This window comes from Telmatherina bonti, assembly GCF_933228915.1.
Source record: "Telmatherina bonti genome assembly, chromosome: 3".
Classification (NCBI taxonomy): Eukaryota; Metazoa; Chordata; class Actinopteri; order Atheriniformes; family Telmatherinidae; genus Telmatherina; species Telmatherina bonti.
In genome coordinates, this window is record NC_136621.1 from 6,599,182 (window position 1) to 6,614,361 (window position 15,180).

Sequence of the window (15,180 nt, forward strand, 5' to 3'; positions counted from 1 at the left end):
GGAACTCTGTTAACAACACGTTCCACCTGCATCATCTTCATCGTCTTCCTCTTTTCAGTCCAACAGCCACTTTCACCGCCATCTGGTCTCCAATCGGTCAGACCAATAAAATCACAGCAAAACAACCTAGATGTAATAAAAATTATTTCTCCCAGTTTTAGTGGAAAGATGTACATCATCAAGATGTTTTTTATTTTATTTTATTTTTTTTTATACACTATTGTTTAAATAAACATGAAAAACCTAAAAAACATGGAGTAAAAAAAAAAAAAAAATCTATTTTATTTATCTTATGTATTTGATATAATATTACTATATATTTTATAAATATATAAATCACAATATTTTACATACTGTGATTTATTTATATAATAAAATATGAAATACACAAAATATTTAGATATATGAATATAAAATAGATTATCAAATAGATTATCAAAATGTAAGAATTTGACAAATTTAGTAGTTTTAATAAAGTTTTATTAATCTTTTTTTCCATATAAAATGATGGATGTTATCAAGTTTAGATACATTTCATAAAAGATCTGTGAATAATTCCTTAATTTAATATTCAAATCAGAATATTTATTCAAAATAAATAAAATTGAATGAAAAAATTAAATGAAAAACACGATTAATCCCTAAAGGGAAATTCAATAGAAACAAAAATAATCTCTAAAAGAATTTGTTTTTCAATCGTTCTTTTATAAATCTTAAAAACAAGAACAACAACTTCCTCACTTTTTTATTTGAAGTTCAGACAAGAAGTAATGAAATAAAGGAATTACAGTATATTATATTATATTATATTATATTATATTATATTATATTATATTATATTATATTATATTATATTATATTAGGCCCTGCGATGGACCGGCGAGCTGTCCAGGGTGTACCAAGGCCTGTCGCCCAAAGCCAGCTGGGATAGGCTCCAGCTTCCCCGCGACCCTGAATTGGAATAAGCGGTTCAGAAAATGAATGAATGAATGAATGAATATATTATATTATATTATATTATATTATATTATATTATATTATATTATATTATATTATATTATATTATATTATATCAGAAACTTTACAGAAATCTGATATAACAAATACAAAAATCAGTTTTCTGTATGTTTCTGGAGCGCAAATCAACCTGGTTTATGTTTTTCTGCTTTATATTGATAATAGAATAATTAATTATAAGCTGAATATTTTTACATCATATTTTTAATTAAATGAAACCATTTAAACATTTAATTTTAGTTATCTGTGGAAAAAAATCCACTCTTCCACATGATGAACAGATCTACAGCAGTTTATTATAAATGTGCATACATGGACATTTCCACATGTGTGCAGTAATCCTGACCATCTGAAATACATCCTCCTGCTTTGAACATTTAAGTATAAAGAATAAAAACTCATGTGGAAAAAATGAGAGATTAATTTTACTTTTAGTATGAAATTACACTTAATATCATCAGTTTGTACTTTTCACGATGCAAAACTCTTCTTATGGCGGCTTTCTGCAAAAACTCCTAGAGAAGATCATCAATTATCTACCGTGTAAATCAGAGACATGACAGCTAGCTCAGCCTGCTACTGTTAGCATAAACCGCATCATTTATATCCATCAATCCATCCTGGTCCGCTCAGCTTTCACGGTTCCATCAATACTTGTGTCAACACTGAATCCATTCTGCTCGTAAATGATCGGCTCTGCTCCTGTCAGCGCCTGCTCTGGTTGCAGGTGTTTCATACGGCAGGTGTGGGGAAGTCTCGTTGTACAGGAAGCGGAAACTTAAGCAACGATCAGGAACTGCTAACGTCAACCAGCTTTTCCACAAAACTGCAAACTGGTCCGTTAGGACAAGTCACTTTTATACACTTTTATTTATGAATTATAAACTATGAAAATGTTTTTTTTTTTATTAAAGAAGTTTATCGGATCAGACTGCCACTCACAGATTAAGTCCAGCTGTTGATTTTCTTTATTCAGACTATTTCTATGATTTTATGTAATTATGAAGTGGACCGAGCCAGATTGACTGTAGTGAAGCAGAGATGAACTTAATAGCTGTATGACACCTGGACATATGATAATGTAATAAACTACAAACTTATTTATCTATCTGTTGAATTGTAGAAAAATATAAAATATGATGAAGCATGAGGACGATCTGGTGCTCACATGATGTTGAATTTAAAATCATAGTAAAATATCAAGATGATACTTATAAAAGTCTGCTAATGAAGCAATGAAGCATGGTTACCATGGGTTACAGGGAGGTACAACCGGGCTGCATAGGCCTCTCGTTCCTCCGCCTCCTCCTCTTCTTCATCTGAGTCTGGTTCAATAGCTTGGCCTAACAGTGGGTTGTCATGTGGATGAGACTGAGGATGTGATTGGTCAATGACAGGTGACTGGCAGGAGGGGGAGGGCATGAGGGAACCTATAAAAAACACAACCAAAGAATGAAAAAAGGAATGATGACTTTGAAAAAGGAATAAAACAATAAACATCCAAAGATATAAAACTTTAAGAAAAAATAAAAAAGGAAATGAAATATGGTAGTTTTTGCTAAAACTGAGTTATGAAGCAGCAATGAGCTGCTGGATGTAGATTTAACTTCCTAACAAGCCAGTTCTGTAGTCCAGAGAAGAAGAAGAAGAAGAAAAAGAGAAGCCCTTTCCACGACAGCTGGAGCCGCACAAAGTGCTGTAAAATACATCAAATAACTCCCTAAAATACATAAAACAATTGAAATATGGTAAAATATTAAAATAGGACACAAAAAATAAATAAAAGACCCAATACCAACAAATAGATGCAAATAAGAGCAATTCTTAGATCTGGACTAGCTGCAGATCTGGACTAGCAGCAGATCTGGACTAGCTGCAGATCTGGGCTAGTTGCAGATCTGGACTAGCAGCAGAGCTGGACTAGCAGCAGAGCTGGACTAGCAGCAGATCTGGACTAGCAGCAGATCTGGACTAGCTGCAGATCTGGACTAGCTGCAGATCTGGACTAGCAGCAGATCTGGACTAGCTGCAGATCTGGACTAGCAGCAGATCTGGACTAGCTGCAGATCTGGGCTAGTTGCAGATCTAGACAAGCTGCAGATCTGGACTAGCAGCAGAGCTGGACTAGCAGCAGATCTGGACTAGCAGCAGATCTGGACTAGCTGCAGACCTGAACAAGCTGCAGATCTGGACTAGCAGCAGACCTGGACTAGCAGCAGATCTGGACTAGCTGCAGACCTGAACAAGCTGCAGACCTGAACAAGCTGCAGATCTGGACTAGCTGCAGATCTGGACTAGCTGCAGATCTGGACTAGTTGCAGATCTAGACTAGCTGAAGATCTGGACTAGCTGCAGATCTGGACTAGCAGCAGATCTGGACTAGCAGCATATCTGGACTAGTTGCAGATCTGGACTAGCAGCAGATCTGGACTAGCAGCAGATCTGGACTAGCTGCAGATCTGGACTAGTTGCAGATCTAGACTAGCTGCAGATCTGGACTAGCAGCAGAGCTGGACTAGCAGCAGATCTGGACTAGCTGCAGATCTGGACTAGCAGCAGAGCTGGACTAGCAGCAGATCTGGACTAGCTGCAGATCTGGACTAGCAGCAGATCTGGACTAGCTGCAGACCCGAACAAGCTGCAGATCTGTACTAGTTGCAGATCTAGACTAGCTGCAGATCTGGACTAGCTGCAGATCTGGACTAGCAGCAGATCTGGACTAGCTGCAGATCTGGACTAGTTGCAGATCTGGACTAGCTGAAGATCTGGACTAGCTGCAGATCTGGACTAGCTGCAGATCTGGACTAGCAGCAGAGCTGGACTAGCTGCAGACCTGAACTAGCTGCAGATCTGGACTAGCAGCAGACCTGGACTAGCAGCAGATCTGGACTAGCTGCAGACCTGAACTAGCTGCAGATCTGGACTAGCAGCAGATCTGAACTAGCTGCAGATCTGGACTAGTTGCAGATCTGGACTAGTTGCAGATCTGGACTAGCTGAAGATCTGGACTAGCTGCAGATCTGGACTAGCAGCAGATCTGGACTAGCAGCAGACCTGAACTAGCTGCAGATCTGGACTAGCAGCAGACCTGGACTAGCAGCAGATCTGGACTAGCTGCAGACCTGAACTAGCTGCAGATCTGGACTAGCAGCAGATCTGAACTAGCTGCAGATCTGGACTAGTTGCAGATCTGGACTAGTTGCAGATCTAGACTAGCTGAAGATCTGGACTAGCAGCAGATCTGGACTAGCAGCATATCTGGACTAGTTGCAGATCTAGACTAGCAGCAGATCTGGACTAGCAGCAGATCTGGACTAGCTGCAGATCTGGACTAGCAGCAGATCTGGACTAGCTGCAGATCTGAACTAGCTGCAGATCTGGACTAGCAGCAGATCTGGACTAGCTGCAGATCTGGACTAGCTGCAGATCTGGACTAGCAGCAGATCTGAACTAGCTGCAGATCTGGACTAGCAGCAGATCTGGACTAGCAGCATATCTGGACTAGTTGCAGATCTAGAGTAGCAGCAGATCTGGACTAGCTGCAGATCTGAACTAGCTGCAGATCTGGACTAGCAGCAGATCTGGACTAGCTGCAGATCTGGACTAGCAGCAGATCTGGACTAGCAGCAGATCTGGACTAGCAGCAGATCTGGACTAGCTGCAGATCTGAACTAGCTGCAGATCTGGACTAGCAGCAGACATGTGAGTAAAGATTTTCTCACTCCAAACTACAGGAAGTTATAATAATCGAGCCACGATGATTTAGCCAGTCTTCAAACAATAGAAGCTGAACTTGACTGTAGAGTTGTTTTTTCTGACCATTTTAAAATTACTTTCCATCTTAAAACCAGGGTTTATCACTGTTTTCACTCCGCTAGGGGACCACGGTCTGCAGGGGGGGTCTCACCGGAGCCACTTAGTCCGATTAAGGTCTCGGGGAAGCTGGAGCCTATCCCAGCAGTCTTTGGGTGAAAGGCAGGGTACACCCTGGACAGCTCACCAGTCCATCGCAGGGCCACACAGAGACAAACAATCACTCCCGCTTTAATGGGCAATTTTTTGTAACCAGTTAACCTAACATGCATGTCTTTGGATGGTGGGAGGAAGCCGGAGTACCCGGAGAGAACCCACGCATACACGGGGAAAACATGCAAACTCCACACAAAAAGGCCACTGTTCGAGTCACGCCCTAGCCGAGGATCGAACCAGTGACCTTCTTACCACCGTGCAGCCCAAAAGGGATGCAATGTTTTCTGAAAATAAGATAAAGCAAAAAAAAGCAATGGCCTCAAAACGGAACCCTGTGGAACCCCACGAGTGCAGAGCGGGATTCACAGCCAGAAAATGTTTCGAAAAGCCAAACGGGACGTAACCATTCCAAAGCAGCGCCACAAACGCCTGTTTAGTGCTGCAAGTGTGGGGTTAAGATGCTGTGGTCCAGCAGTGAAGTCCAGCAGGACAAGAATTCCATAGCTACCAGAGTCGCTGGTCACCGTTACTGAAACACTTCTGGTATACCGTACCCGTGAAGAAAAGCATTCAGCTTTTGGGAACTGATGTCCGCAAAATAATTGAGACATGTCTTCACACTTTCCAGGGCTGTGTGTTTAATCCTGGTCTCAACAGGACGCCGAGACGTGTGAGATTACGACAGACGTCACAAACTCCAAACAAACACAAACATGTATCAGCCATGATTATCAGCAGAATTCTTCCTCCTCCTCTTCCTCCCAGCAGCGAGTCAGATGAAATTCCAGGTTTCCTTCATGAGTGGAAGAGAATCTCATCCAGTTGCTGAAGTGTGACTGTTCAGGAAGAGTCGACTGTTTGCCGTTGCAGCTCCAGACACTGTTCACAACCTGAGAGTAAAAATCAACTTCAGCTGATAACCTTGGCATTTAGCGATTTCTGAATGCTAAATTTCCCCGTTTCTGCGTGTGTGTGTGTTGTCCATAAAGATAACTCTGTCAAGACCCCCATACAAATGTGCCGACACAAAGGAAAGAAAATCACATTCCATTAACAGCAGGCTTCATGCTGGCCGTCTATCCAGATAAAATGTGTTAGCTCTCTTTTTTAATCTCCTGATCTCCAGCAAGGAGGCAAAAAGTAAAATGCTAAATGAATATTAGCTGACTGATAAGCATGCAGTCTTGTCTGGCTAAACATATTAACCAGCCTACAGTTGCTTCCCTTTTCTCTTGAAAGCACAAATTCTAATTGTTTTCCAGTACTCGCTTGTTCATGGACATAACACCATCAATCCCCATGTCTTCACAGGTCCGAACAAACGCAGCAAGAGTTTTTCTGTCTCAGCACCCTTCAGCCTTAAAGCAGTTAGCGTTTCAGGGTAAAGACGGGTCAATAGGAACAAATCTGAAATAACAGGACTCGGGTCTCTGCTTAATTATCACATACTACACCCTCTGGCTTCTTCTCTTCTACAGGACAGATGTAGTATTTTCTACTGCATCTCCCCTACAGTGGTGGAGGAAAAGTAGAAAAAAAAGAATAATCCTGTTGGCTTTTTCTGGGGAAACAGGAACACTGAAGGATTAGAGCTACATGGACGCAATATTAAAGGGCAGCTACGGTCCACTGCTTTGAATGAATTATGCATCCAACTGATCAGCACTATCAGATACGCCACATCTCCATCTCCGTCCTGAAACACTTTAATCTGCGCCTGGCTTTGCTTTACCGTCATAACTAATGTCAGAATGTTTGTTTTTGGCCTTGTTTTCCATCATTCTGTAGCTTTAAGAGGATTTTAAAAAAAAAACTAAAAAAAAACTAACCTGGAAAAAGCCCTGTCATCGCACACAGGAGAGAAAATCAGGATCTTAACCCAGTTTGACCAGTCCAGGACAACAGACCGGACTGGAAATGCAACACAGAAGCACCGAGAACACGTCCAACTCCAGTCCTCGAGGGCCAGCATCCTGCAGGTTTTTTGTTGTGTCCATGCTCCAACACACCTGACTGAAATGAATGAATAGTTTGACAAGAAGCTGTTGGATCCATTTGACTTGAGTCATGTGTGTTGGGGCAGGGAAACAACTATAAGCTGCCGGAAACCAGCCGTCGAGGGCTGGAGTGTCACACTCCTGAAGCAGAATGAACAGAGCCGATTGTTCTCCTGCAGGAAGCGGAGATCATTCAACTAGACCAAGGTGTTGCAGATCTTCTGTCAGTCTGTGGCAGAGTTCAGTCTGGTCTGCAGAACCAGAACCAGAGAATTAAAGAGACAAACTGATCCAGAAGTTCTGGTTCTGATCTGGATCCATGAGCTGACTGACCAGACCAGAGCAGAAAGCTGCTGGACATGATGGAGGATTCTACACAACACAGAGAGAAGACAACAATGTTCAGTCAGAGGCTTCTTCAGGTCTAAAAGGTCGAGGAGGTCATTCCTGCAGAAGCCTCTGGAACAAGACTTCATCTTCCAATTCAGTGTTTCTTAGTCCTGGTTCCCAGGACCCAACAGGCCTGAACTGACCCAACGGGCCTGAATTGACCCAACGGACCTGAACTGACCCAACAGGCCTGAACTGACCCAACGGACCTGAACTGACCCAATGGCCCTGAACTGACCCATCAGGCCTGAACTGACCCAATGGGCCTGAACTGATCCAACGGGCCTGAACTGACCCAATGGGCCTGAACTGATCCAACGGGCCTGAACTGACCCAACAGGCCTGAACTGACCCAACGGGCCTGAACTGACCCAACGGGCCTGAACTGATCCAATGGGCCTGAACTGACCCAACAGGCCTGAACTGATCCAACAGGCCTGAACTGACCCAATGGGCCTGAACTGACCCAACAGGCCTGAACTGACCCAACGGGACAGGCCTGCATGTTTTAGAGGTAACACTTTTATAACACACCTGAATGACCTGAACTGAACTGCTAAACTGAACCTTGATGAGGATGCTTATTAATCGGAATCAGGTGGATTAAATGGAACATGTCTAAAACATGCAGAGCAGAAGGTCCTGAGGACCCAAAGTGACAAATATCATTCTGATCAATTATTACTTCATCAAGAACACCAGTTTACCAGCCACTTTTGCAGCTATCAGAGTTCTTCTGACCAGTTCTGCACTCGAGCATGGATGCAATTCAGATGTATCACATCCAACACAAAAAACACATACACCACCCAAAATGCACCATGTGATACCAGTTGGAGTGAATGTATAACACAAATGACACTTATTCTCATGCATATGGATGAAAACATACACAAGCTGGCTGAATCATGCAGCAGAAGCTGCTGCTGTTCTGTGATTTTAAGTTATATGTACAACAGTGGAAATAAGAGAAAGTAATAATCTGTGATTACAGTCAGTAACCCGCAGACGATGCCTGCGAGGACCAGTCAGCGAATACCTCCAGATGTAGTCGTGTTTTAAATGGCTTGCTAATGTTTGCACAACACCATCTGTTGCAATATGTGCTTTCAGCAAATATCTGCTTTAATGAGTCATACGTCAGAATGGCTGGATGCCTGTAAGCTCGCCTGCACACATTTAGTGGAAAAAACACATTAGTGCTGCAGGCGCTGAGTTTTTAAAGTTTTAATGCAAACAGTAAATGAGAAAAATGTTCATGATGTCAAACTTCTTTAGTCATCACAGTCAAGCAAGGTGAGCTAAAGTCAAGCGAAGAATCCAAAGCCAGAAAATTTACAGACAGAAATCTGAATAACGTTCATCTGGATAGCATGGACGTGGATTTTATGATGATTTTCTCACTTCAGAATCTAGAAGCTCTCAGATTGTCTGAAATTCAGCAGATATTCTTCCAATTGAGTTAAAAAGCAGCTTTACATTCATCCTTCTCAAATCTTACCTTTATTTAGTAAATCCTGACATTTTCATTCTTCTTTGTCATGTATATTTCATTTGATTAAAATAATGTGAGTTGAGATCAAACAGAAGGTGAATAAGCTGTTTATAATGGATTTTCTTCAATAAAGCTGCCAGGATGCAAGAGTGTGAATAATCATAACAATATTAATAATAATCATGATTAATTACAATTAATCACACACACACACACACACATATATATATATATATATATATATATATATATATATATATATATATATATATATATATATATATATATATATATATATATATATATACTGCTATCCTGCAGTATATAGTATGACTGCAGTACCTTTTTCAGTGTTTCCTGTTTCAACACATCTGATTCAGATTAAATTCATCCAATGGCCTGTTAAGTTCTGAACAATGACTTTGTAATTGAGTCAGGAATTTTGGAGCAGGACATAAAAAAACCTGCAGGATTGTGCCCCCTGAGGACCGAAGCTGGACACTCCTGCTGTAGACAGGGTTAAAACAACCAGCTCCTTTCTGTTCTTAGTTTCAGTCAAAGCCGAGCTGTGTGTTAGAAACATAACCTAATCGTTTCTGATGCTATGACATTTAAAGAGTCGTACTCAGTATGTTCATCTTTAGCTTGCGTTTCCACACACGTCATTTTAACCAGACTTCTGTAAACCAGAAACGCTTCCATGTTTTCAGTCATAAAGACAAAGATAAATCCATGATTTGTTGTTTGAACATGAGGAGTTGTTGCCAAAGAGACGATCTGAGAGCTTGTCAAGTTTTTAGATCTCTGAAGTAATGATGTTTACAGAATACCTCCTTCCCTTTCTAAGCTGAAACTAGAAAAATAACCACTGATGGGGATAACTGTTTTCAGTAAAGGACTGTGTAGTTCATTTCTGTTTCCATGGTTACGGCACTGTTACCAAGGATAAAATGTGGGACATTACTATAATTCAAGTCCAGTTCAGGTTTATTTATACAGCACATTTTTTGCAACAACAGCTTCCCAAATTACTAAACAACACACAGTCCACAATTTTAAAATGAAACACTGCTCAGTAGAGATAAAATATAGAAAAAAAGTAAAATTAAACGCATTGTAACCAATCAGAATGAAGCGTTCTGCATCTGACCAGGGGTTCAGGGGGCGAAACAACCACACAGTGATGAGTACGGCCGAGGAAGAATAAAATGTCTTGGTAAACTAATCAGAGGAGACTTAGACAAGTGTGCAACCAATCACACATGAACATGAATAAGCAGGACGCACAGCGGCAGTGGTGGCAGTGGTGGCAGTGGTGGCGGTGGTGATGGTGGTGGCGGCAGTGGTGATGGTGGTGGTGGTCCAGAGAAAACACAGGAATAGTTTGTAACCTATTTAATCATACATAATTTTTCCTTCATATTTTCCTGCTCAAACTATGTTTCTGACTCGTGCTGAAGCTGCTTGTCCTGCAGCGTCCGGAGCCACTCGTCTATAACAGCTGAGTTTAACTTTACAGCACCAGCTCATGCCAGCAAATGGCTATCAACACACCGGCTGTTTTACACACACACACACAGGTTCAGCAAAGATACACAATAGGACCTTATCGGAGGAAGAGAGGAAGGGACGGAGATAGGAATGAGACCAGAGTCGACATCAGACTGACTTTAATTGGCTGGAGAGATCTCAGAGAAGAGGCAGGACAAAGACAATGCCAGACTTGTTGTAGTTTGGGAACACTGAGAAAAGCTGAACTTTTAGACCACAAGTTACTTTTAGAATATACTGTTACTAACTTTGTAACAAGTAAGTAGAACAGATTACTTTTTGTAAAACAACAAGCTCAACATGGTGAACACCGCGACTCGCCTCCAGCTGGCAGGTTGGAGTGGTATGTCAGCATGGCTGCAGTCGGAACTGTACGCAGTAACATACTGATGCTGTGTTCAGCAGCTGTAACCGTGACAACGGGAACAGAACACACCGCTTCAGACAGCAAATTCCGATCCTTTATGGTCAGATACAACCTTAAGTTAGACACCAAAATAAAAGCATAAATTTAAGAAAATGTTCTTTTGTTTTCATTTCTGAAACATCTGCTGTAGACAATGTTTACAGCAGCTAAATAAATGACAAATCAAAGTTCAGCTTCATTGTGTTCGAGCCCTTCACTTTCATTCTTCCACCATCATTATCTGTTTTATTAGTTTGTGAGATCTGTCAGCCTTTTATTCAAGTGGACTAAAATGTAAGCTAGTGTGAAGCCGCTCTGCCCGCTGGGCATAATTAAAATAACATCCATGATGACAGAAACACACTCACTTAAACTATCTAGTCATGCACCCCCAGAAATACCACCGAGACGTGAATGAGAAGAGCAGCAACATAATAAAGACCAGACAGAGTCAACCACTACTCTAAGAATGTTTTTTTCATTTCTGTTCAGATTTCCCTGAATGTGCGGGTGGGTTGGCTCTGAGCAGGAAGGGAGGGGCTGGGATTCATCCCATGACAGCCTGAAAAGGAAAGGAAATATTGACCTATCAATATTTCCACGAATTACTCACATGTATAATCAGGCATGAACATATGAACATGTAAACAGCTTGCCCCGTCCCTCGACATCCTTCTCTCTTTTTATTTCTGCTAATACGGCCTCCAGAGGAGTGATTTGTGTATGTGTGATGTAAATCAGGTGTGTCCACAGAGAGCAGCACAAAAGAGTGCAATATGTTACAGTGGCTTTCAGCAGACTCCTACACCATGCATCTTCACAGACAGATGTGTGTGATTCATGCAGTTTTAACCCTGCCGCGGACTGACGGCACGCCTGCTCAGGTCTGATTCAGGGCCCTGAGAACCAGAACACAATGAGGATGATGTAAAGATCAAAGAGTGAAGTGACTCTGACTGGCTTCGTCACCATGGCAACGGTAACTGGGGGCAGTGATGAGTAGGGAAAAGTCCTCTTCCAGATGCATCACGATGAAGATGTGGATGATTCGGAATCAATGTAATAATCAAAATAATCAAAAACAGATTTTTTTACCTGTTAATTAATGACACAATGATCAGAACATGAAGGGAACTGGGAACTATCGTCATCAGGAGCGCGTGTGGCGCCAACGGAACTTGATGGCTGAGCCTGAAACAAAAGCTAGCATGTAGAAGAAATTCAGCGTCATTTGCTCAGAAAGTCGGCTCAGTTGGGGAGGTGTAAATGCAAAGTCTGGTCCACCTACAAACGCAGGTTTCGGTTCGCTTTAAGTAGACCAAAACCAGGAATCAGACTCAAAGCAAAGGTCACTGTGGGTTCAACGCAGAGCATTGTGGGTAAACCAAAGAACATCCATGTGATTGGCGGCACGGCGGCATGGACGGGAGACGTCCTGGAGTCAGACGTAGAACTGATCAAAACTGGACCAGACCACTAGGATCTGATGCAGATCCACGTTTAACACAAGCTGTCCTGCATTAACCAATAGATGATGCAGTTTTCTTCTTCGTTGGTTGTCACAACAACAACAACAACAACAAACCACGTTTGATGTTTCCAGTCAGAAAGTAGTTACATACAGTAGTATGACGCATCAGTAACTATTTTCTAACCTCACTGTGACTAAAGCTTAATGGATCTGACTCATGAGGTTTCCTGTGTAAGATCACTCCCCTTATAATGAGGAAGATGAGGATGATGAGGATAACAAGGGCCACAGCTTTGTATCATGAGAATGAGCAAATAAATTCTGGGTTGGTGGCAGAAGTGAGACTCAGGTATTAAGTCATATTTAAACTTCATTTCCTTTTATTGAATTAATTTCTTTGTATTTTTTCTCCTCACTGTTTCAGGCTGAAGAAGAGAAGAGACTGAAAAAGACCCTCTGACTGGTTGACCTCTCGTCTTTCTGATGCGACCAGGTTGAAGCACACAGCGAAATCATTACAACATTGGACTGAAGTTCAGCTTCATGTAGCAGAATATCATCCAACGGTCCACAGTAGGAAATCCTCCACACGTGAGAGGGAGGAATGATGAAGAAAGAACTCCATCTTTACGGGGCTCAGATTAGATTTTTCAGTTTCACATCTAAAGAAAATAAAACTTTTTGCTTTCACACATTTAAAGGGATTGCTGACTGACAGGAAGCAGCAGAGAGAGGAGAGATCCATGCAGCAGAGGGTCTGTCAGGGCTTGAACCTGGATCGACAGCATCAAAGAGCATCAGGGTGATGGGTAGCCCAACTGGTGGAACAGGCCCCCCAATCACTTGGCTTTCACCAAGACAGAGCCAATGTGTCCAGTAGAGCAGCCCGACCTCTGCTCTCTGGGAGTCCAACAACTGCAATGTGGATCAGCTTCAGTGCTGGTTTTATTTTGGGACATAAATCAAACATGGTCTTGTCTGGGTTTGGGACTTCCTGCACCATCCATCAGTATGGATGCATCGGTATCGGTGTATCCATACTGATCAATACCACTCAATACCAAGTGTGCGTACTCGTGTGTACTTGGTATCAATAAAAGTGTACCGATACCACAACCGATCCCACACTAGTCAAACTGGCGCAGATGTGTTTGATGACATAAACTAACATATCTGCACCAAACTGACTATGTCTGATGGTAGTCCCATCCTGAACAGGAGTGCTTCTCAATCATTGGCGTATACACAACCCCCACCGACTGGCAACAGGAAGTGACCCGGTTTAAAGCCCAAATGACCTGATGTTCACTCTGGCTGCAGGTGAGGGCAAGAGAAGCATGGAGGCGGATCACCAGGGGAGGTGGTGCCAATAGGCCGAGCGGCGCCATAGGTGGGAGGGCCTTCATAGTATCTTGCAGCTACAACTTCATTTATAACAGATAAGCTCAACAGTACTGGTTATTATTTGGAGTTTGGACAGACCAGTATATCTGGAGGATTGTTGCTCTCCTTGTATACTGCCCCATAAACACCACAATGGGGCTGTATCTCATATCATGCAGCGTGAACAGTCGACTGCGTCTTCCTGACCTCAGTGGAGCAAAGAGTCTGTATTTCTGTGCACTCTCAGCCATGCATTGTGTGTAACCTGCTACAGAAAAGGAGCAATCCTTGTCACATAATCATGTTTGCTGAACAACACCGGAGTGACAAACCAGGTCACACGTACACAAGCGTTTATGTGCACAGAGGCAGAAAGATCCTCTTTGTGTCTTGACTGACTGCTCTGCCTTTGCCTTGAGGCTGAATCTGACCTCCAAGTTGAGTCTTTATGTGCATGCGTGTGATGTGCTGACCTTACATCAATCAGACATTGCCTCTGGTCCCAGAGACCTTCATCACTAACACCTAAACCACTTAGAAAGAAATGAAGAAGCACTTCAGAACAATGACAATGGAGTAAACAAAATGCAGTAAACACTGTTGGTTCCACTACAACTGCAAGAGATTACAAAGCTGTTATACTTTATGTCTGCATCTGCTTGAGCAGGAAACTTGTTTCTGACCATGAAGCTGGAGGAACAAATGGGCACCAGTTTACAACCCCATCAGCGCTGCTGCTGGAAGATAAAGATGTCATGAATCCAGCCTTTGTTAGCATTAGCAATGTCAGAGGGTGGAAGACCTGAACATTTAAACATTTTCCTTGTCCTTTAACTTGTCCTGTTAGTGATTGATCAGGCTCTGGTTATTACTGTCACTCAATACTTTTTTCATTTTATTTTCTAACTGACGCAACGCTGAGAGGATTTTATAAATGAAAATGTAAAAAGTGACACTGACTGATCCAGATTATTGTTTTTCCAACTTCTGTTGCATAAAGTCATGTTTTTGCTGACCACAAAATAATAATCCATCGCTTATCTGTTAATGAATGAATTAATCTGTCAGTATGTGTGCTGAGAACACGCTTATTAAGCTTCCTGCTTTCTGCTGGAAGCACCAGTGTGTGTGTCTCTGTGTCTGTGTGTGACTGGCTGTATGAGCAAAACTCATTTGGTACATTTCAAGTACACTTAGTAGTGTGCTTAGAAGTGCATATCTCAACACCTGTCCTTGCGTGTGTGTGTGCACGCGTGTGTATGTGCGGCCGGATAGAACAGATGGCTGTATGTGGATCACCATTCGCGGTAATCGCCTGCATTTCACCAACACATAATTATCCTGATTGGAGCGACATGCTGACAGAAAGACTGGGACATGTGGCACATGCCATTCAATGCATCCTAATTATAATGATGAAATGATGTGTGTTTAACACACACACATATAATGTAATGCAAAATATGCTCGGTAGGAGAGAACGTTCAGAACACTTCCAAAT

At 42.1% G+C, this 15,180-nt stretch overlaps 1 protein-coding gene across 2 annotated transcripts in view; it reads right to left on the minus strand.

Annotated features, from left to right (window-relative positions):
• tenm3 (teneurin transmembrane protein 3) overlaps nucleotides 1–15,180 on the minus strand; it is a 150,742-nt gene that overhangs the window by 103,458 nt on the left and 32,104 nt on the right. The window contains exon 2 of one of the 2 annotated variants that reach the window (XM_079265008.1): nucleotides 2,268–2,447. In XM_079265008.1, the coding sequence (XP_079121134.1) occupies nucleotides 2,268–2,439 (172 nt within the window). In that variant the 5' untranslated portion in view covers nucleotides 2,440–2,447. Of the gene's footprint in view, nucleotides 1–2,267; nucleotides 2,448–15,180 lie in introns of those variants that run through there. The other variant, XM_079265007.1, reaches the window with a different exon arrangement.